This window comes from Paroedura picta, chromosome 3 (genome assembly GCF_049243985.1).
Source record: "Paroedura picta isolate Pp20150507F chromosome 3, Ppicta_v3.0, whole genome shotgun sequence".
NCBI lineage: Eukaryota > Metazoa > Chordata > Lepidosauria > Squamata > Gekkonidae > Paroedura > Paroedura picta.
Genome location: NC_135371.1, coordinates 6,919,481 through 6,941,273, shown reverse-complemented (window position 1 = coordinate 6,941,273; position 21,793 = coordinate 6,919,481). Strand labels below are relative to the sequence as shown.

The window sequence follows — 21,793 nt, the reverse complement described above, 5'->3', positions numbered from 1 at the left end:
AGGCCGCGCCCTCTCGGCCCGATCCACGGGCGCGGCCCGCAGGTGTGGCCCGATCCGCGGGCGCGGCCGGGCGCGGCGCGCGGGCGCGGCCGGCGGGCGCGGCCGGGCGCGGCCCGATCCGCGGGCGTGGCCGCGGGCGCGGCCCGAAGCGTGGGCGTGGCCCGCGCGGGCGCGGTCCCTGTGGGCGCGGCCCAATGCCCTGCCGGTCCCCAGCCTAAAAAAGGTTGGGGACCACTGCTTTACGGGACCAGTCACAAAACAGAAGCTGGAGGCTAAGAAATAATAATTTCTTATTGAATGTCACGGTGTGAAGAAATGGTCTTAAGAGATTGTGAGATGGCCGTTGAAATTCACAAAAAAGAAGGGCAGGAGTGTTTCCCCAGAGAAGGAGGCCCCGGAGTACTCATAGAGAAGGTCTCCTCTGTCAGCGTTGAAAAAGGCCACTCGACCCCCAGCGTAGTTCAGACACACGCGGACCCTCTGCAGCTCCCCACTCGGGGTCAGAGAAAGATAATCGTCAACTCCATAAGCCCCGTGGCTGCCGTTCCACTTCCCCAGAGGCCAGATACCTTCCTCAGGACTAAGGAGGGTCTTTCCCTTCCTCCTCACAGACTTCCTGGCCACCCCCACCATCCAGTCTTCCTCACTTCCCACAAGGACTTCCCAGAAATGGCGGCCGGCTGTGAATCCCTCACGGCCCAGGACAGCAGGAAAATGGTCAAATCTCTCAGGATTCACGGGCAGAGCCTGAATTTTTTCCCCAGCTGTAACACTTTTCAGATCCTCAGACAGGATGAGGATGGGGTGGGCTGTGTCCGGATCCAGGGTCACATTTGCTGTTGGGGGGAGAGGAGGAGAGAGAAGAGAAGAAGGTTCAGCTGAGAGAAGAACCCAGACCTAGAATCATAGAGTTGGAAGGGGCCATACAGGCCATCTAGTCATAGAATCATAGAATCATAGAGTTGGAAGGGGCCATGCAGGCCATCTAGTCATAGAATCATAGAATCATAGAGTTGGAAGGGGCCATACAGGCCATCTAGTCATAGAATCATAGAATCATAGAGTTGGAAGGGGCCATACAGGCCATCTAGTCCAACCCCCTGCTCAACGCAGGATCAGCCCTAAGCATGACCCTCTTGCGAGTGTCTCTCTTGAGCCCCTTCCCTGTGGGTCTCCCTGACCTGGGGGGTTGTTCAGATATTTCCCCAGTGCAGCTTTCTCTGCTTTCCACTCCCTACTTTTTGGTGGTTTTAATCCCCCTTCCTTCCCGTGTCCTATTGAAGGAAGTCGAAAGGCACAGCAAAGCTCCTGGTCTTGAACCAAGAAGAGGATTTGGTCCTTATATGCTGCTTTTCTCTACCAGGAGTCTCAAAGTGGCTGACACACCTTCCCTTCCTCTCCCCACAACACACGCCCTGCGAGGTAGGTCAGGCTGAGAGACCCCTGATATTACTGCTTCGCTAGGGGCAAATCCAGGAATACAACGGGTGCTATGACGTGTGCCTGCACAGTGCCTTTCCTGGGTGCTGACCCCCCTTTCCCCGTTTGACCTTGAGAGCCAGAGTGGTGGGCTACATGGGCCACTGGTATGATCCAGCAGCCTCTTCTTCTGGTCTTCTGAGATGAAAAGAGGCAGGTCATCCCCTCAGAGTTCCATTTCTCTGTTATTCTGGGAAGTCCTGACAAGTCTCATGAGAAGAAATCCTCGAGGAACTGGCTGGGTAAGATTTTGGGGGACAAAACAGGAGTCTCCAGGGAATTGGGTCCCTGAGGAGACTCCAAGCAGAAGGAAGATTGTGAGGTGAAGCTTTTTAGATCAGATATAATGGACTAGAGCCTTTTGTGGCGCAGAGTGGTAAGGCAGCAGTCATGCTGTCTGAAGCTGTCTGCCCACGAGGCTGGGAGTTCAATCCCAGCAGCCGGCTCAAGGTTGACTCAGCCTTCCATCCTTCCGAGGTCGGTAAAATGAGTACCCAGCTTGCTTGCTGGGGGGTAAACGGTAATGACTGGGGAAGGCACTGGCAAACCACCCCGTATTGAGTCTGCCATGAAAACGCTAGAGGGCGTCACCCCAAGGGTCAGACATGACTCGGTGCTTGCACAGGGGATACCTTTACCTTTATAATGGATTAGTGCACTAAATCTAATAATAAATAATAATAAATTTACCTTTCTGCAGGGGAAGTCCAGAATCGAGACTGTCTGAGGAAGCAAATGGAACAGAAATTAAGCAGCCGACTCTTGAACAGACCACAAATGACTAGACAACATCCATTAACAATGTATTTTTATCTTCATTTTATCTGAAGGACCGAGGAGAAGCGACTTTAGTGCTACTTTAGTGCTAGGAGTTCCTCTGAATTCTCAGCTTTCATCTATTTAAAATGTAAATCTGCAGACTTTCTCCTTGGGGAGATATAAGGGGGAAGCTTTGAATAAAGACCCTATTTCCTTGCAATGAAAAGCTTTATATGATAAAGTATATTTGTATGCTAACGAAACATCCACCACCTGATTGGTCCTCCATGGTACGTGCTCCCAAATAGGGAGTTGCCACTTGTCAATGGAGGGCCAATGGGGGATCTGCCTCACCCCCAGCCTTGTCCACTTCCAAGAAGAAGAGCTGGCTGGCTCTGGTGGCTCCCATCACAAATGTAATCCAGGCCAGAGAGTGGCATGGCTGGGAGGGAGGGAGAAGCTTGGGCACAGGAATGAACAATGGAAACATTGTGAGAAAATGCAGAGAATGCAACAGGGTGCTAAAGCCAGAGAAGGAAGTTGGATCAGGAATTGTTCCATGGTAAACTAAAACAACCTTCTGCAGTGGGCATCCCAATTCTCTGACCGCCTTGCCCTGCCAGTGTTACAGCTGACCTCGGTGGTTCTATTTTCACACCTGGCCTCACCTAATGACCGTCTCAATCCCTAGCAGCTGTTCTTCATTACCTTTCAGTTGCTTCAGGGCTCCCTCCAGCAAGTGGTTGATGTCACAGAAGTCCCAGATCCTCCACTTCAGTGCAAGAGGAGAAGTCTCAGGCTTTGCAAAGGTCTCATATCCTTCATACCTGGAGGGAAATAAGGTGCTGGGTCTCCATCTATCCTGACCAGGGGAGCAAAGAAATGGGGGCAGGACTAAGCAGAAGGGCCAAATGCATGTGGAGGTGGAAAGCAGGGAAAAAGGGGAGGCCCTCTGCAGGGAGAGGCTGTCCCCTTTCAATAGCTCCAGAGACCCCCCCAAGCCAGGCAAAACAGATCTCAAGAGGAACAGGATGGGGGACTTCAAACTTCCCTTTCACATCTCCTGCTAACATCTGTATGGGGAAATGAGGAGAAATCTACTGGGGTTGTAGAGGGAAGACAGGTGCATGAGGACCACAGAGGCCCTGCTTTAGTGCTCAGCCTTCCAGCTGGCTGGGTGGCCCTGGAGGTTCCCTTCCTCTTGCCCCCTCACTTCTCTAGCAGGGCTGTCATGAGGAAGGGAGAATCAAGTCACCTCTCCCGAGCTCCTTAGAGCAGTGGTCCCCAAACTTTTGATCACCGGGGACCGGTCAACACTTGACAATTTAATTGAAGCCCGGGGGGGGGGGGTAGTCTTGCTTTCCTGCCAGCGTCCCTGACTTCCCGCCACCCGTTGGGGGCGCTGCCAGCAGCACCTGTGCAGTGCCATGCCCAGGGGGAGCCCCAGCCATTGCAGCCGCTGGAGAGCATCAAAGGTGAGCCAGCAGCAGAGTGGCAGGTCGAGGAGGAGATGCGGCCCGGTACCGGTCTCCAGACCGGGGGTTGGGGACCACTGCCTTAGAGGGAGGGCAGGACAGAAATGGGACAGACACACAAGAAAGGGCCACATGCTGTTTTGGGGCATCCATTTCTGCACACGGGTCTGCGTTCCTCCACAGATTGCCATTAACAAGGGGATGGAGGCCTGCAATCTTTGTCACATCTCTTGTGGTCTTGAGCCTCAAGGGCCACTTTCTCTGGCCACTCCTCAGATCCATCCCAGCCGCAGGAGGGCAACGAGGCAGAAATCCACTCACCTCTGCAAGGTGCTTCGGACATCCTGAAAGAGGAAACGAGAAAAAGAGAGAAGTGGAAACTCAACCTCTGCCACAGGTGACCCTGGGAAGCCCCCACAGACCCTGGAGAGACAGAGAGAGATCCGCAGGCAGAGTGAAGCCTTCTCAGAGGACACGCGGATGACAGAGTTGACGACTCAAGAGGTCCACAGTATAGTCCTCACCCTCCTTTTGAAAGCTGCTGCAGAAAATCTTTCATGCAACCTTCATTTCTTGTCCTGTCAAAGAGCTCCCCGTGAACCAAGTTTTCCTCCCATGTGTTGGTCTCACACAAATGCTCAATAGCCTCAGGCATTCCTACGTCTCCCACCTTTCCCTGCAGCTCCCTAACCATTATACGAAGAGCCATCCCCCATTCCCCACCCGTGGGATCCCCGGCCATGCTTGAGAGTGTAGACCGGGCTAGCTCAACCAGGAAAGGAGGAACAGGAAGTTTTATTGTGAACCACTGTGAGTCTGAATTGACTGTGGTGGTAAATATATACAAACAAACAAACAAATATATAAATATATGCGGTGGGGGGCAGCCTCCTCCCCCAGGGGATGCTGCCTGTTCCTGCCACCCCCTCACCTGAAGGAGTTCACTGGGCGACTGCTGGCACTTCTCTTCCACCTCCCGGATGAGGCTTTCCAGAGCAGAGAGGGCTTCAGAGAGTTCGGCCAGGTGCTGGTCCCTTTTGGCGGCTATCTCCTTCTCCAGCTCTTCCATTTGGGCCGCAAGAAGTTTCTCTTGTGCCTCCAGAAACTGGCGCAGTTTCCTGAATTTGGCTGCTGTCTCTCGCTTTGCTCCTGTGGTTTGTGTCTGAGGTGGCAAGAGAAGAAAAGCAGGCCAAGGTCAGGAACACAGCCTGGTCCCTGCAGGGACTTCAGGAGACTCTCAGCTGAAGGGCACTCTGGCCTTTCACAGGGATCACAGCAACATCTGGCAGGGAAAGAGAAAGATCCCTGAAGACCCGTCCTCAGGGCTACAGGACACACGGCTCTCACTCCAACTCCTGGATGGGGTATTTCGGCTACAGAGGACTGAGTCTGCAGCAGAGGACCAAGAGTGTAGAAGGGGCTTCTGGCATCCTTTTGATTCCCCACTCAAACACTCTCCATCTGCTCATCCCCACAGAGGATACCTGTCAGGATCTGGTATGATCCTGTCGTGTTGCTTGGTTTGGGTGGTCCTAAACGGGACTTGGGCCCTCTCCCAGTGTGCTTTGGCCTGGCTGGGAAACTACACTTGGAGACAGTTCCTTTCCCAAGGAGGGAGCTGGCAGCCGTGTTTGTTATGTATTATCAGTCCCTGAGGTTGGTGATATTTTCCCAAGGCTGGGAGGTGAGTGGGAAGAAGGTGTCTGGAAGCTGAGCCTGGAAAACAGTCTTGGGGGTTTGTACTGGTGCCCCTGAGGGGAGGGGGCAATCCCATGAAAAGGTCCAGGTTCCAAAAATCCTAAACCATTAATTGTATTACTCTATAGGTTAAGTTACACTAGACCTTGTAGCTGTCCTGAAATTAGGCTAGATACAGACATATAGCAGTTCACATCATAAACTATTAGGTTGCTGGTATTTGCCCACACATATATGAAGTCATATAGGTTTCACTGATAGGTTAGTCCTATATTCACAGAATCACATCTAGCCATATAATCATGTTGGCCCTAATAAGTTATAAGAGCCAAGATATTATATTAGGCTTTAGAACTGGGAAACCTGTTGGGGGATAATCAGGGAGAGAGAATGAACATCGTGTGAAGATCATACATGCACCTGGTATTGTCCCATCCACTACATCCCCTCAGTTGGCTGTCATGAGGCCTACTTTAACCATAAAGGCCTGCTGGGAACGTGGGCATCAGCCATGAGAATTAGGGGTGTTCCCTACCATGGAAAACCCCAAAAACGCCATCCATGTACCACCTAGTTTATAACGTGTCACTGTCATGTGGTGTTAGGTCTGGGCACGGCCTGTAGAAAGCTTAACCTACGATCTGTTTTGGAAAACCGTCTCCGTCAATTTGCATGTCATGAGACACAGCTGTAACCACTCTGTTAATTCCGAAATAAATCTGTTTATGGAATTCTAGCTGGGTGAGCGGTCAACGGTGACAATTCCCCTGGAGGCAAAAGAGCTGGGAAGTCCCTTTCCTTCCTTTGGTCTCCCGACTGAAACTCTGGATAAGAAAAAGGGGCCAAAGGAAAAATCGACCCACTATTGAGCACCCCAAGTCTGTCCTCTCTCTTATCATTGTTATTTATGTTGTGTTATAAATGTGTTACTTGGTTGTTATGAGGTTGTATTGAAACGTGTATGTTATAGATTAAATTATTATAACGTTCCATGTAAAATTACATGATGTTCCATGTAAACCGCCCAGAGCTGTAAAGAACGGGCAGTATAAAAATCCAAATAAATAAACAAGCAAGTATCTATTGTCAGACCCTTCTCCTGCCTTCCAGTGTTTGTGCACACACATAAGAAGAAGAAGAAGAGCTGGTTCTTATATGCCGCTTTTCCCTACCCGAAGGAGGCTCAAAGCGGCTTACAGTCGCCTTCCCATTCCTATCCCCACAACAGACACCGTGTGGGGTGGGTTAGGCTGAGAGAGCCCAGATATTACTGAAGAAGAAGAGTTGGTTCTTATATGCAACTTTTCTCTACCTGAAGGAGTCTCAAAGTGGCTTACATTCACCTTCCCTTTCCTCTCCCCACAACAGACACCCTGGGAGGGAGGTGAGGCTGAGAGAGCCCTAATATTACTGAAGAAGAAGAGTTGGTTCTTATATGCAACTTTTCTCTACCTGAAGGAGTCTCAAAGTGGCTTACATTCGCCTTCCCTTTCCTCTCCCCACAACAGACACCCTGGGAGGGAGGTGAGGCTGAGAGAGCCCTAATATTACTGAAGAAGAAGAGTTGGTTCTTATATGCAACTTTTCTCTACCTGAAGGAGTCTCAAAGTGGCTTACATTCGCCCTGATATCACTGCCCGGTCAGAACAGTTTTATCAGTGCCGTGGCGAGCCCAAGGTCACCCAGCTGGCAGCATGTGGGGGAGTGCAGAATCGAACCTGGCATGCCAGATTAGAAGTCCGCACTCCTAACCACTACACCAAGCTGGCTCTGGACACCTGGACACAGGTATGTTCATCTGCCCGGCCTACACCCCACAGCGGAGAGCTCCTTGGGAAGCCAACTAATTCTGTCCCAGAAAGAAACACCCGACAGCCACAACAAAGATCTTGGTCTGGAGGAATAACCAGGGGCTGTCTATCCACTAGGCACCCCTAAGGATTGCCTAGGTCGCCAGGGGGCAGGGACTGGGCAAACTCTTCTGGAATGTACTCTGTTGTTTCCTTCGGTCCTTGTTCTGGACTCAGTTGACTCCCCAGCCAAAGGCACACTTACAAGCAGGTCTTGGCTCTCCTTCTCAACTTCTCCTTTATATGCAAGAATTTTCTCTCTCTCCTCCTTCAGGATCTCCAGATGGTTGCAGAACTCATCCTGGGGGGGGGGGGGGAGACCCGAAACAGAGATTGGACACTTTGTGGAAGTTTACTACAAAACAGATGACAAGCAAAACTGTTATGAAGGGTCAAACAGGATATAACTGGCAGATGTTGGCAATGGATCCTTACATCATTTTCTCAAATGCTAGAGAGAAGTCCCTCCCTCATGGGGATGGGGCCCCATTCCCTTCCACTCCACAGTTTCCCGAAATAACTCTGAAATAATGATCCCAAGCAGGTTTGAGACAAAAACTATTGCAGTCCAGGGAAAACTAGGTATCTGAGTGGAAGGATCACAGTGTTATGCCAAACCCAAGGGCAACTGAAAACAGAAAAGCGGTGTGTGCATGTGTAGAGATCACAACTGGTACATACAGAAGATCAGACACAGAACTGTTCTTGCACGCAAACGCTCAGACGCTAAGTGACTCGTCTCCCTGTATCCCCTCACCGTGGCCTCAGCAGGGGGACCAGAAGCATGGAAAAAGGAAGCAAAGGGGTCTTTCCAATCCCCAGTTTGGCCCCAGGGCCGGGGAGGAAACTGGAGGGGGCTTCCCTGCACAGTGACCAAGGAGAAGAGAAGCATATATGGCTCTTCCCCCATACACCTCCACCGCGTAAATTTCCTACCTTGTACTCTTGGGAGGCCTCCTCGAGAGGAAGGGTTTCGTGACCTCGGTGCTGCTTGGATCGGTCGCAGACCAAGCAGAGGAGGGCTTTGTCGTCCCTGCAGAAGAGCTTCACCGGCTCCTGGTGCTTCTGGCAGACTCCGCCTTTTTCGGCTGCCACGACTGCCTGATTGGTGCCCAAAGCAAAGGAACAGGATTCGTTTCACCTCCTCCCCCTACCCCGAAAATTGTAATATATATGCTGGATGCATCAAGTGTAACCCTATGTGTTTGGGGGAGGAGATATCTTCCCTGCATGAGGGAGTTCCATAATCTCTCTTCTGGGGTTGGTGGGAGCAGCTATGGAGTACCAGATTCTATGGACTACTATTCCCACGAGCCCCTGCCAATGCCGGCAAGGGCTCGTGGGAATTGTAGTCCATGGATATCCGGAGAGCCACAGTTTGGCCACTCCACAGAATATAACAGAATGGCTCCTGACATGCCTGTTGATGGGGGCGGTGGAGAGGGGAGGCATTAATAATATAATCTTGCATATTAGACAATATCAGAAGTATACCGGCCAGCTCAGTATTCTTTGTTCTAGGGGGGGGGGATACCCGGGGGGAGGGGGTACCCGGGGGGAGGGGGTTCTGGCTCCACTCCTAGGGGGCCTCCTGACGGCACCTGGATCTGGGCCACTGTGGGGCACAAAGCGTAGGGCTGGGGGTGGCCTGATCAAACATGACTTCCTCTTAGGTTCCTATAGGATGGGATGAAGAAGCGGTGGTAGCCGGCCCCCTCCCCATTACGATGACCCCCTGCCCCAAGCACCTTTCCCAAGCCGTGTATTAGTAGCCGCTGGCTTGCAAGCCCCTTTATGGCTGAGGGGGTCGGGGTGGGGTAGAGAGAAGGGGCGTTAATAATATCACCCTGGAGATCACCGTCTATTCGAAGCGACCAGCCAGCAAGGGGCGACAGTCCTCACCTCCAGAGGCCCCGGCAGCCAAGGGGAGGTCGGCGCTGGGTGCTGCAGAGTCCGCCCGGATCCCTTACCCTGTTTTCCTGGGGAGCCCCGTCGTCCCGGCAGGAGAACTTCAGGGGCTCGCGGTGCTTCTGGCAGACGCCGCCCTTCTCCTCCACGGGGCGCAGCTTCTGGATCAGCCCCACCATGTTGGCCAGCTGCTGGTTGGGGCGCAGGGTGCCCTCCTGCGCGCTCCCGCGGCACTGGGGGCAGGACGGCGGCGCGCCCGACTCCCTCCAGCTGCGGTCCAGGCAGGCGCGGCAGAAGCTGTGGCCGCACTCGGGGATCGTGACCGGGTCCCTGAAGAAGTCGAGGCAGACGGAGCAGGAGGCCTCCTCGCAGAGCTCCTCGACGGGACCCCCCGACGCCATGGCCGCCTCTGGAAGGGGGAGAAGAGCCGAGCTGGTTTCGGTTTCCCTTTTCCCCGCAGCGACGGGGCGGCTCCCTTCCCGCCAGTGGCCCCGAGAGGGGGAGGGACGGGCCGCCCGGCCGTCGAGCAGCAAACACAAGAACCTCCAAGGGACCGGGGGGGGGGGCGGCCGAGCCTCCTTGGCCCGGCGTTTGCACCGCAGGCGGCGTCGAGGGGCGGGAGGGCTTCGCAAACGGGGCTGCGGGTCCCTGGGCCGCCGTGGGAGGCTTCGCTCCCGGGGTCTGGGGGGCAGGCGAGGGGTCCGAAGTCGGGAAACCCTCCGCTCCGCCCGGCTGCTGAGGAAGAGGCAAAGTGGACGCCGACGGGAAGAGGAGAGGGCGGGGGGAGGCGTCCAGGGGCTGCCGGGGGGGGGGACACACCTGGCCCTTGCGGAGTCAGACGTCTAAATGCCCCCCCCCAAGAAAACTCCAGGCCATAGGTAGTCAACCTGTGATCCTCCAGATGTTCATGGACTACATGGGATTGTAGTCCATGAACATCTGGAGGACCACAGGTTGACTACCCCTGCTCCAGACAAACAGCAAACCAGCCTGGCAAAGGTGGAATCCCCCCCCCACGTGCGAGGTGTCTGTTCGCCAGGCTCCCTCCCCCCAGTGAGGGAAGCCACCTTTCAGGTGGAGCCTGGGGGTCCCCCGGAATTGCAGCTCATCACCAGACTGCAGAGCTCAGTCCCCCTGGAGAACATGGAGGCTTTGAAGGGCGGACTCTATGGCCTCGTACCCCACTGAGGCCCTCCCTGCTCCAAATCATGCCCACGCCGGGCTCTGCCCCCAAAGTCTCTAGCTATTTCCCAAACCTGGTGCTGCTGGTCAGTCCTTTAGGCCAGGAAAAGTCTCCTTTCAAGAGTGCAAGAGCTTTTCCTGGGCTGGACCACTTTAGTCTTACAGTAGGAAAACTGTCCCGTAGCTTAAACTTTTTGTCTGCAGAAAGTAGCCTATAAAGAAACGCTATTAGGCTGACCTGTGCCCCCTTGACAAACTGAAGCATGTTTCCTGGTTGTTTTCTCCTTCGTGTAAGGTGACCAGATTGTCCCACTTTTGGAGGGGCATCTGGGGGCATTTAGAAAATTGTATTTAGAAAATTGTACTTTAGTTGAAATTATATATATATATATATAATTTCTATATATATAATATATATATGCTATTTTTGCATTCTATGAATATTTTTGTTGCTCCATATAGACCAAATTTTTAATCCCCCCCCCCCCAGTCAATGGTGTCCCGCTTTACCAATGTTAAGATCTGGTCACCTTACCTTCATGAGACCCAAAGGGATAGATTATTTTATTGTGGGGTTTTGTATGTGTGCAAAGCTTGTCTGGGAGTGGCAGGCTATACTTTGTGGTGTGTAACATTCTAGGCCTCTCTTGTAAGAACGTATTCTTTCTCACATTTCATTGTTTAAAACTCAAATCTAGGCCTTTTCATTATGTTGTATGCCCAAGCGTAGCTGGGAACAATTATGCATCTCCTGCGGAAAGGAAAAGAAAGCATGAAGCTTGAAAACTGGGGAATGAATTAAATTAACAACAGTGTTGAATGCAAGAATAGAGAAGCACGGTGTTTGTATACCACTAAAACGGTGTTTGCATACCACTAAAACAGTGGTAGTCAACTCCTCTCCTCTCGACCCCTGCCCTAACGCTCTCTGACTCTGGTCGCTATGGCAACGTTTAAACCCCCCCTTCCAAATAAGACATGGATGCGCCTCAAAAACGAATATAAAGAACGTTTTATTTCCATGAAAATTTTAACTCGCGATAGCGACCAATCAGTGGGACCCCTGAGCTTGTTTCTCTGCAACGAGACAGTCCCATCTGGGAGTGATGGGGGACAAGGACACCCGAAGTGTGTTGCTTAGTGTACTGGGTAATTTTGTTTTGGTTGCTGCCACTGCAGAAAACCCCGCTTCACACAGATAGGATGTCGGAAACGGCAGCAGGGTTTTCAGTGCTGTAGTGGCGACCTGAGGGTATTCTGCCATGACTTTAATCCAGAACGCCGGCAGAGTTGTTGTCTTGAACATACTTTTAAGGCCACCGTCATTTGCAATCTCCAGCAGCTGGTCTTCTTCCTGGACAGACAGGCTAGATTCACCGGGTTGGTTGACAAATGGGTCGCGGATCCATTCCTTCCCAGTCCGTGGGTCTTCTGCGGTTGGGAAGTAGCGCTCAAACTCCTTTAAAAGCAAAGCCAGGTGATCGTGCACCAGCTGGGAGAATGAAGGCGCAGGCTCACTCTCGCCCAAAATCCCCGCTAATGTGGGAAACGTGTCCAATATGCCGCTGTGCACGCGCCGTCCCCACAAATCCAATCTGGCTTTAAACGCAGCTACTTTATCTGCCAACTTGAAGACAGTCGTCGTTTTCCCTTGAAGCGACAGATTGAGTTCATTGAGCAGGCTGAATATGTCGCACAGGTAAGCCAGTTTGGCGACCCATCCCTCGTCACTGAAATTTGCTGCCAGCGGTGACTTCTTTTCTGAGAGGAATCTTTGCAGAGGCTCTCGTAACTCAAGCACTCTGGCCAGCGATCTCCCTCGGAATAACCATCTTATTTCTGTGTACAAGAAAAGGCCCCTGTGCTCTGAGTCCATCTCCTCACAAAGTTGCTCAAACAGGCGTGAGTGGAGGGCTTGTGCTTTGACGTGGTTAATGACTTTAACGATATCACTCAAGACGCTGTTCAATTCTGGTGGCATTTTTCGGCTTGCCAGCAGTTCCCAGTGAATGATGCAATGTGTGGATTCGCATTCAGGTGCAACCTCCTTAATCCGAGCAGTTAAATCAGACAGCCGTGCGGTCATGGCAGCAGCTCCGTCTGTGCAGATGCCAACACAAGAGGACCATTTCAGTTTTCCTGATATAAAACCATCCAGTGACTTGAACAGTTCTGCGGCGGTGGTGTTGGTTGGCAGCGATAGCGCACATAACATATCCTCATGCACATCCTCCTGATATAGGTATCGTACATACGCAAGCAGCATTGCCTTCTGGACAACATCTGTATATTCGTCAACCTGGAGGGCGTACCATGGTGATTTATTAACCCTCTCCAACAATTGTGCCTCAATGTCTTCGGCTATTTCTTCAATGCGCCGGCTCACGGTGCTAGCGGACAGAGGCACCTGGGCGATAATTTCAACATCAGCCTCTCCTAGAAGTTCACGGCAAATGTCTGCAGCAGAGGGCAAGATCAATTCCTCACCAATAGTGAATGGCTTTTTAGCCTTAGCAATACGGTTAGCCACCAAGTACGATGCTCTCAGTGCATTCACATTTACTGACGTGGTGGCCCCCCGTAGTTTCGTCTGCCCGTTGTGTTCCTGTTTTTTTCTTTCAAAATACTCCAGGGGATTGTCTTTTAACCCAGGGTGCTGGGTCTCCAAGTGGCGAAGCAGTTTTGAAGGCTTCATTGCCTCATTAGCGAGCTGTTTGCCACATATTAGGCAGAGCGGGCTTGGCATGCGGGAATCGCCTAGCGGGATAAATCCGTATTTCAAGTAGGACTCATGGTACCGTCTATTAAAGGCTTTCCTTTTCTTGGAAGTGGGCTCTTCTCTTGTCTCTTCACGCGGCCTTTTCCCATTCGCGAAGAAACACTGCAAAGACATCTCTTTCGTACTCGTATTGCTTGAAAGCGTCACCTTCAAGGCTGCCGCAACACTTTCTGCCGCCACTATAAAATATGAAAAAATTGTGTGAGAATCGGATTCTCGCATATAATATATATGTGAAACATCCTACGCAGCTACCCTGGTTCACACAACGCTTCCTGGGCAAGGGCCTGCACCTCTGGGCTCCTTGTGCCCTGCCCAAAAGGGGATTTGGAAAATCCTAATATCCCACAAAACACGGGAGGCCTTCTTACTGTCCCAACCGCATGTGGAAACTGTTTTCTTAATAGACTGAAATAACTTTCAGAAACCTTCCGGTATATGATTCAGTTTGAGGGTTGTGTTCTTGGGAGGGGGGTCGGCATGTACAATAAGACTAATATGTTCAATAGTCCACTCAAAAAAAGCACATCTACAAGCTAACCCTTCTAAAATTTATGTTGAAATTGCAATCGGCCAGACGGACTTAGCCAAAGGGAAGAAAGTGTGATTTATGTAAAAGCCACTTCCCATTATGAATAATTTGGAATCTCTCCTAGTAGCTCATCTGGGATTTAGATTCCTTTTTAATTTACTTCTGATACATGAAATCTCAATGCTGGTGGTTCTAATTTCAGGGGTGATTCACTGGTTACCATAAAGCCGTCCACATAGTATTTTATGATCCTCTAGCCCAGGTCTGAGAGCCTCTTGTGGCGCAGAGTGGTAAGACAGCCGTCTGAAAGCTTTGCCCATGAGGCTGGGAGTTCAATCCCAGCAGCCGGCTCAAGGTTGACTCAGCCTTCCATCCTTCCGAGGTCGGTAAAATGAGTACCCAGCTTGCTGGGGGGTAAACGGTCATGACTGGGGAAGGCACTGGCAAACCACCCCGTATTGAGTCTGCCATGAAAACGCTAGAGGGCGTCACCCCAAGGGTCAGACATGACTCGGTGCTTGCACAGGGGATACCTTTACCTTTACCTTTAGCCCAGGTCTAGTCAACCTGTGGTCCTCCAGATGTCCATGGACTACAATTCCTATGAGCCCCTGTCAGCATTTGCTGCCAGGGGCACATGGGAATTGTAGTCCATGGACATCTGGAGGACCACAGGTTGTCTACCCCTGCTCTAGCCTTAATACCCCAGGCCCAGGGGAATGCAACCTTTTATAATTAAAGAGCCAAACTATGCCAAAATTCAGAGCCAGTGATTAACAGACATCAAATATAAGAAAACCCATTTGTGTGATTGAAAATATGCAATTTAACATTACTGAAGACTGATACGCTGATCAATAATCCATGAAAATTCTGCTGCTCAAGTGTGATTGTTGCAAGCCCTTGATTAGAAAGTAGCATACACAAGATCTGACAATATGTAATAAATATATACATGAGCATGATGTACATTTGTTCCTGTACAATGTCATAAATCTGTGTATGGTTCATACGTGGGGTACTAGAAACTGTTCACCTCTATAATTTCCCTTTCTATAAAGCATCTCTGAAAAGCTCTTTAAGTCCCGTTCTCTTTGTATACTGGTTATTCTACCATCTAGCCCACCTTGCATCCCAGTGAGAAATGAATGTGTGATGGGTGGGAACTATTCTTCCCTGAGAGCTCCAGCCAGCTGGTGTGGAAAATACATGGCTAGACTCACAAGTGGCCTGGCTTTGCAGAAGACAGATTCTGATCTTAAGAGAGCCAGTTTGGTGTAGTGGTTAGGAGTGCGGACTTCTAATCTGGCATGCCAGGTTCGATTCTGCGCTCCCCCACATGCAGCCAGCTGGGTGACCTTGGGCTCGCCACGGCACTGATAAAACTGTTCTGACCGAGCAGTGATATCAGCGCTCTCTCAGCCTCACCCACCCCACAGGGTGTCTGTTGTGGGGAGAGGAAAGGGAAGATGACTGGAAGCCGCTTTGAGACCCCTTTGGATAGAGAAAAGCGGCATATAAGAACCAACTCTTCTTCTTCTTCTTCTTCTTAATAAATATTTTTATTTACTTTAATTATTTATATACCTGCCTGTCTCCCGGGCGATTCGAGAGTCAATGCAGTTTGACCTGTAAAAAATGCACCTTATTGCCTATTCAGGCGTCTTTCATTAAAAGCAACTGAAGACAAATTTTGCCATGAGGATTAAGAGATGTTTCAGGCACAATTTGAGGGGAGGCTATTCTGCCCTGGAAGAAACTGAACGAAAGAGAGCAAGAAAAAGCAGGTGGTGCAGTGGGAAGGGAAGAAATTTATTGATCAAATGGAAACTTCTTGTTTCCTTAACTGGCATTTTCTCTCTCCTTTTTTCTGTCTTGGTGACGGGTGCAGCCCGCTTTTCTAGGCCAAAAAAACTGGACTGAAACCCACCCATCCTTGAAAAGAACCACAGAGCTCTGAAGCATCAAAACATCCCATTACAGATATGGACACCAACCTGCCAATCTCTCTTTTTCTTCAAAGTCATGGAGAAACAGCTCTTTCTCCAGCCACGATATGAGGTCGGGTTTGCTAACAGCAGGTCCTTTTTGGGGAGGAAACAAAACCATAATTAGGGCTCATCTGTGTGCAGATAAATATTCAACAGTCCAAAGCAGCATTGGTGCCGTCCCTCCACAACTACGGCAGCTAGACCAAAGCTGATATCTCTGGCTTTGGAAGATACGCACCCAGCTGCTTGCCCAGAAAGGAACTAGGAAATGGAAGGGAAGCCAGGGGTGTTCTTGCCCCCTAGAGCCAACTTGGTGTAGTGGTGAGGAGTGCAGACTTCTAATCTGGCTAGCCAGGTTCGATTCTGCACTCTCCCACATGCTGCCAGCTGGGTGTCCTTGGGCTTGCCACGGCACTGATAAAACTGTTCTGACCGAGCAGTGATATCAGGGCTCTCTCAGCCTCACCCACCTCACAGGGTGTCTGTTGTGGGGAGAGGAATATAAGCCGCTTTGAGCCTCCTTCGGGTAGAGAAAAGCGTCATCTAAGAACCAAGGCCTCTTCGGGAGTCTCAAAGTGGTTTATAATCACCTTTCCCTCCGTCTTCCTATAACAGACACCCTGTGAGGTAGGTAGGGTTGAGAGAGCTCTGAGAGGGCCGTGACTGGCCCAAGGTCACTCAGCAGGGCTCATGTGTGTCACTTACAATTGCCCTTGCTTCCTTTCCCCACAACAGAGGAAGAGTGGGCATGGCTGAGCTGGGCATGGCTGAGAAAGTTCTGAGAGAACTGTGACTAGCTCAAGGTCACACCTCTGGCTTCATGTGGAGGGGCGTGGAAGCAAACCCAGTTCTCCAGAGTGAAGGCCACTGTTCTTCACCAGTGCCCCACACTGGCTTCATATCTTTCCTTCTCTTCTGCTTCAAAGCTCTGAGCCCCTTTCCAGACAGGAAGGAAGCGCTCTGCCTTGCCAAATGTTGTCTCCCTTGGCACCCACCTCTTCTGATGCCCTCTCATCTGGTCCAGGCACAGGACTGCTAGGTGGGGGCCCCTTCTCTGCATTAAGAACCCCAAACCCCACCCAGAAAGATGGCAAAGGACAGCCAAGGCCCATGACCACAACCTTCCTCAATGGCGTCCTTACAGCGGACGGAGGAGGGGAAACACGTGCTGGCCAAGGAGAAGAGAATCCTTACCCAGGGAGGCCAAGTTTCCAAAGTTCTCCAGCATCACTTCCTTGTACAGAGCTTTCTGGCCTGAGCTCAGCAGAGTCCACTCCCCCTCGGTGAAATACACGGCCACCTCTCCAAAAGACACCCAGCCCTGGAAGGAGGAGGAGGAGGAAGAGGAAGCATTTCTTTAGATCAGGGGTAGTCAACCTGTGGTCCTCCAAATGTCTCATGGGAATTGTAGGCCATGAACATCTGGAGGACCACAGGTTGACTACCCCTGCTTTAGATGACCGGGAAGCCTAGAGAAAATCCAAGGATCTGATAAAACTGGGATATAATTGCACTATGGATCCTTCGTTGGAATATGGAAGAGATGTAGCATGCATGATTCAACTGCAAAGTTACCTCCAGGGTCATCTAGTCCAACCCCCCACAGATTGCAAGAAATCACAACTACCTGCCCATGCAGTGACCTCAGTTCTATGCCCAGATGCCTCCTGACCCCAAAGTGGCGATCGGCATTTCCCTGGGCATACAAGAAAGGGCCACAAGAGCCAAGGTCAGACACAATCCCTCTCCCCCATCCCACAACAATGCATTTAATTTTTCCTACATTTATCATGACTGAAACTCATTTTATTCCTTTTAGCCCAATTTTCCAGATTTGAAGAATATCCTTCAAGCTAGAAGAATTGTGATAATAATTCTCTGTGAAGAGATTGTTCCACTAAATTGAAGTTTCCAGTGGAAAACATTTTGAAATGGATGTCTCTTGATAAAGCTACGCAGCAAAACGCTTTGGGATTTATTTAGTATCCTGGATGGATATTGAAGATTCCCTGGAAATCTATTATATTGTAATATTGGATGACCCATACTGGAATCCCACTGCCCTGTTGTTTGGTATCTTCCAGAGCCACGTGCAAGGAGACTGTTTCTCTGAGAAGGAGCTATCCTGCTCAAGCATCCCGCTCCCCTGCCCTCGTACCTGAGGCATCTCCATGGCAACTCTTTTCCCCTCACCAAATAACAAAATGGCGGCAGAGGCATCAAGGGTGTCCTTTGGGGCCTGGAAGAGAGAGGAAGACAGAGGATGGGAAACCTTTCTTTCTGCTGCCCAAGCATTGTTCTCTCCCTTTCTCCCTGTTTTCCTTTCCCACTCCCCCCCCCAAAACTGTAGACCAAACAATCTCGTTCCATTTACACTGGCTTCCAGTTTGCTTCCCGGCTCAGTTCAAGGTGTTCGCATGGACTTTTAAAGGCTTGAACAGCCTGGGGTGAAGCTTACAGGGGTAGTCAAACTGCGGCCCTCCAGATGTCCATGGACTACAATTCTCATGAGCCCCTGCCAGCGTTTGCTGGCAGGGGCTCATGGGAATTGTAGTCCATGGACATCTGGAGGGCCGCAGTTTGACTACCCCTGTAACTTTAACAACCATTTTCTCCCATATGAACGTACCTGTTCACTCCAGGCATTCTCGGAGACCCGACTTTAGTTCCCTTCACCCTCCGAGGCTAGTCAGGGGTGGTCAAACTGTTGCCCTCCAGATGTCCATGGACTACAGTTCCCATGAGCCCCTGCCAGCAGATACTGGCATCTGGAGGGCCGCAGTTTGACTACCCCTGGGCTAGTGACCAGAGAAAGGGCTACCTGAGTCATGGCACCAGAAATTTGGGACTCTTCTATCACTCTATTTTGCCAGCAGGTGAGGACTTTCTCTGTTTCATCTGGCCATGGCAGGGGATAGAACCTGGGGAGGGGCCTCAGTGGGGTAGAAGGCCCTAGAGTCCATCCTCCCAAGCGGCAATTTTCCCCAGGGGAACTGATCTCTGTTGTCTGGAGAGGAGATGTAATTTTGGGGGATCTCCAGGTCCTGGAGGATGGCATCCCTATAAAGACACCCAATAATGGTAACCCATCTCCTTGGTTCTGGTGCAACCTCCTTTCCCAGTATGTACCATGGAAAATGATGTCTCCAGCAAAAACAAATCTGGTGGAGATCCCTGGCCTAGAAGAAATTAAATTGGCTTGCTCTACCTCGCTGGCAGTCTTCAAGCAGCAGGTGGACAACTACCAACTGGATGACCCCCCCCCCCAAAAAAAAAGATCTTCCACCATAGGTCTGAGAATCTGGGGAGCTAAGGGAAGGGTTTAGCAATGGCTAATTTTGAACTATATTGTTTTTAATGGTTTATTATGCTATATTAAATTGTATTGTAGCCCATCGGGAGCCTGTGCCCAGAGAGGGGGCAGCTTCAATTAGAAATAATATTAATGATAATTCATTAGGGGCCTCTTGTGGCGCACGGTGGTAAAGCAGCCGAGGCTGGGAGTTCAATCCCAGCAGCCGGCTCAAGGTTGACTCAGCCTTCCATCCTTCCGAGGTCGGTAAAATGAGTACCCAGCTTGCTTGCTGGGGGGTAGACGATAATGACTGGGGAAGGCACTGGCAAACCACCCCGTATTGAGTCTGCCATGAAAACGCTAGAGGGCGTCACCCCAAGGGTCAGACATGACTCGGTGCTTGCACAGGGGATACCTTTACTTTTTACCTTTAATGATAATCCATTGAATTATGTTGATTGTTTTAAATGTTTCGAATTATTCAAATGCTTTCTTACTTTTTTTTTAATGTGCCCCACCTCGGGGCTCTGATCAGATGAAAAGGTGGCATGAAAATATGTTTTAAAGAAATACGGCCCACCCAATCCCCCAACCCTTCCCACCCCTCCTGTGCCTGCGCTCGCCTTTCCCCGCTCAGCCCCCCCCCCCGCCCCCACCGTGACTTGTTTTTGCTCTCTCCTTCCTCAACGTGCCCCTGTGCAGCTCCTAGCTCCTCGGGTCCCCGTTTGGGATCGGCGCGGACCTTGCCGCTTTGCACAAAGGGACCCAGAGGCTCTTGCGGGTGCAGGTCTGGTCGCCTGTGGGGCACAATGCCATCCAGTCCAACCCCCCCCCCCCAGCAGCCATTTCCTCCCGGGGAACTGGTCTTTGTGGCCAGGAGATGAGTTGGAATTCCGGGGGATCCCCAGCTCCCACCTGGAGGCTGGCAACACTGGATGCAGGAATGGGGGGGGGGAGAGGCGCACTTATCCCACGCTTACCTACTCGTTTGACTCCGCTTTCCATCTTGCTCTACAGCCGCTCCTCCATCATCTCGCCGAGATCTCCAAAATGCCTGCCAGCCAATCAAGTGGCAGCCGGGAACCTGGGAAGGGGAGGCGACCTGGAACCAACTTCTGATTCTTTGACGGTCTCCTGCAGGGGTGGCCGGCGTGGTTTTCCTGGTATTCATGGACTACGCTGCCGACGCGCTCGCAGGGGCTCATGGGAATTGTAGTCCATGGCAGGAGTGCCCCGGGGATGGGATCTGGCGCTCTAGCAGAAGGGCTAGCGATATTTCCGGGGATGAATGACTGCTTTGCGGGACAAGTCCCAAGGGGGCCAGGTGAGAAACGTCGCCCGCAAACATTGGCACGTGGGTCTCCCAAATGAAAGGGTGTGAGGAGAGCCCTCTATTGGCTTGGGAAAGAGGGAGAAGCATTGGGGAACGAAGTCGTCCGTCCAGAAGAGAAAAAGATTCCCCTTCCTACAACTCTCTCCGAGGGATGTTTTAAACGTGGCACTTGCCCGGCTTGCAATTAATAGGGTCGAGATTAAAGCATTCATTCGCCCCTTGAAGGATTATAAACCCACGATTAGATCTTTTATCAGTTGCAATACCGCCAATACGATTCGTGTCGCGTGACCTTGCAAACTTGCCTGCGTTGGAATTTCCACACAACTTCTAAAAGTACGCATTTTAGGAAAGAGTGCTGCTTGACTCGGCACTTGGTAGCCAAATTATGGCTTTCCAGATGCCCACGGACTACAATTCCCATGAGCCCTTGCCAGCGGTCACCGGGGAAAACGAACATCATTAAAAGATTGCTCTGCCATGAAGCAGAACATCATTTTAAGTATGGGTAGCTTGATACCTTCGGGATTGAACAATAACCTGGATGTATTTTGCTTTTTATAAACATTTGTATTTGGGTCTGCTTTTTCTGTTACTCTTGTTTTTGCTGTTATGTAACACTGGCCGGTTACATTTGGATATATCTAGTCAATTTAATTTTAGGGTGTTTCCCCTTTGAGCATCAGGATTGTAAACATGCCGACTTAGAATTTGGGTACAGGTGAATGCCTGGGATCTTTCGGATCAATTATGTTGGTAACTTATCACTGAATCTCCTGCCACTACGGAGAAAGGTCTGAGTCAACTGGATATTTTGTAGGTATGCATTTTCATTGCCATGAAAATAAAGGCTCAATGATTCTTTCCGGTTGATATAATGCGATTTTAAGTGGAGCTTTTTTGATCTTGCATTCATAAGTGAAGAAAAAGTACTATTCATTATAGTAGAATAATACTTGAGATTTTGACATAAGCTATGCATGACTCTGGTGCTAGGATTTATATGTTTATCAATATATACTTTTACACCACACTGTACTATTTGATGTACTACTTCCGTAATACATAGAGTCACTGACGAAGGGTTTCTCAGAAAGAAGCGAGTCCTCATCAAAATTTACTTTGGTCACAACACATGAGATCGATTCCATAAGTGTATACGCCTTGTTTTTACAATGTAACCGCTTGAAACTAAAAAGAAAAGAGCCTGCAATAATTGTTCTAATTGTTACTGTGAATCTAAGTACATTTGTTTAACAGTTATTCAAATAAAACAGAATTATTATTTCGAGGAGAGGCTAAATGCATACATTTAAAACCAGATGAACCAGAATGAGACCATTTTGAATTCATTTTAGCTTAAAGTGGTTTCAGGTGGTTGCAGACAGCTTAGGTTGGCTAAAAGTCAGCACACCCCCGCAAAAATGTTTCAGATAGTATGTTAAGAAACTAAAATCACTGCTCTCTGCTAAGCACAATGCAATAGCTGCTTGACACTAGCCAAAATTGTAA

General features: G+C 50.4%; 2 protein-coding genes across 3 annotated transcripts; both read right to left on the bottom strand.

Annotated features, from left to right (window-relative positions):
* Positions 1–277: 277 nt before the first annotated feature.
* On the bottom strand, positions 278–9,668 carry LOC143834368 (E3 ubiquitin-protein ligase TRIM7-like). The gene is made up of 8 exons (XM_077331155.1): positions 9,232–9,668; positions 8,198–8,362; positions 7,467–7,562; positions 4,645–4,875; positions 4,035–4,057; positions 2,947–3,065; positions 2,170–2,202; positions 278–836 (listed from the first exon to the last, which is right to left on the bottom strand). Exons 1-8 carry the CDS (start codon positions 9,568–9,570, stop codon positions 322–324), a joined length of 1,521 nt encoding a protein of 506 aa, XP_077187270.1. The 5' UTR covers positions 9,571–9,668; the 3' UTR covers positions 278–321.
* Positions 9,669–11,345: 1,677 nt separating this feature from the next.
* LOC143834245 (SCAN domain-containing protein 3-like) lies at positions 11,346–20,180 on the bottom strand. Of its 2 annotated transcripts, none has more exons than XM_077330902.1 (5): positions 19,929–20,180; positions 17,812–17,892; positions 16,848–16,974; positions 15,660–15,746; positions 11,346–13,309 (listed from the first exon to the last, which is right to left on the bottom strand). In XM_077330902.1, exons 2-5 carry the CDS (start codon positions 17,824–17,826, stop codon positions 11,403–11,405), a joined length of 2,136 nt encoding a protein of 711 aa, XP_077187017.1. In that variant the 5' UTR covers positions 17,827–17,892; positions 19,929–20,180; the 3' UTR covers positions 11,346–11,402. The 2 variants fall into 2 exon arrangements, with proteins under 2 accessions (XP_077187017.1, XP_077187016.1); XM_077330901.1 differs by having other exon boundaries at positions 19,933–20,180.
* Between the last annotated feature and the right edge of the window lie 1,613 nt (positions 20,181–21,793).

What these genes read in the sequence shown, in the direction of transcription:
- LOC143834368 (XM_077331155.1), bottom strand. Translation starts at nt 9,570, where the DNA reads ATGGCGTCGGGGGGTCCCGTCGAGGAGCTCTGCGAGGAGGCCTCCTGC. An exon ending in CGCCCAGTGAACTCCTTCAG is followed by an intron (nt 4,058 to 4,644) that starts GTGAGGGGGTGG and finishes TTCCTCTTTCAG; the next exon opens with GATGTCCGAAGCACCTTGCA. An exon ending in AGCCCTGAAGCAACTGAAAG is followed by an intron (nt 2,203 to 2,946) that starts GTAATGAAGAAC and finishes TTGCTTCCTCAG; the next exon opens with ACAGTCTCGATTCTGGACTT.
- LOC143834245 (XM_077330901.1), bottom strand. Translation starts at nt 19,953, where the DNA reads ATGGAAAGCGGAGTCAAACGA. An exon ending in TGGAAAGCGGAGTCAAACGA is followed by an intron (nt 17,893 to 19,932) that starts GTAGGTAAGCGT and finishes TCTCTCTTCCAG; the next exon opens with GCCCCAAAGGACACCCTTGA. An exon ending in TTGCCATGGAGATGCCTCAG is followed by an intron (nt 16,975 to 17,811) that starts GTACGAGGGCAG and finishes TCCTCCTTCCAG; the next exon opens with GGCTGGGTGTCTTTTGGAGA.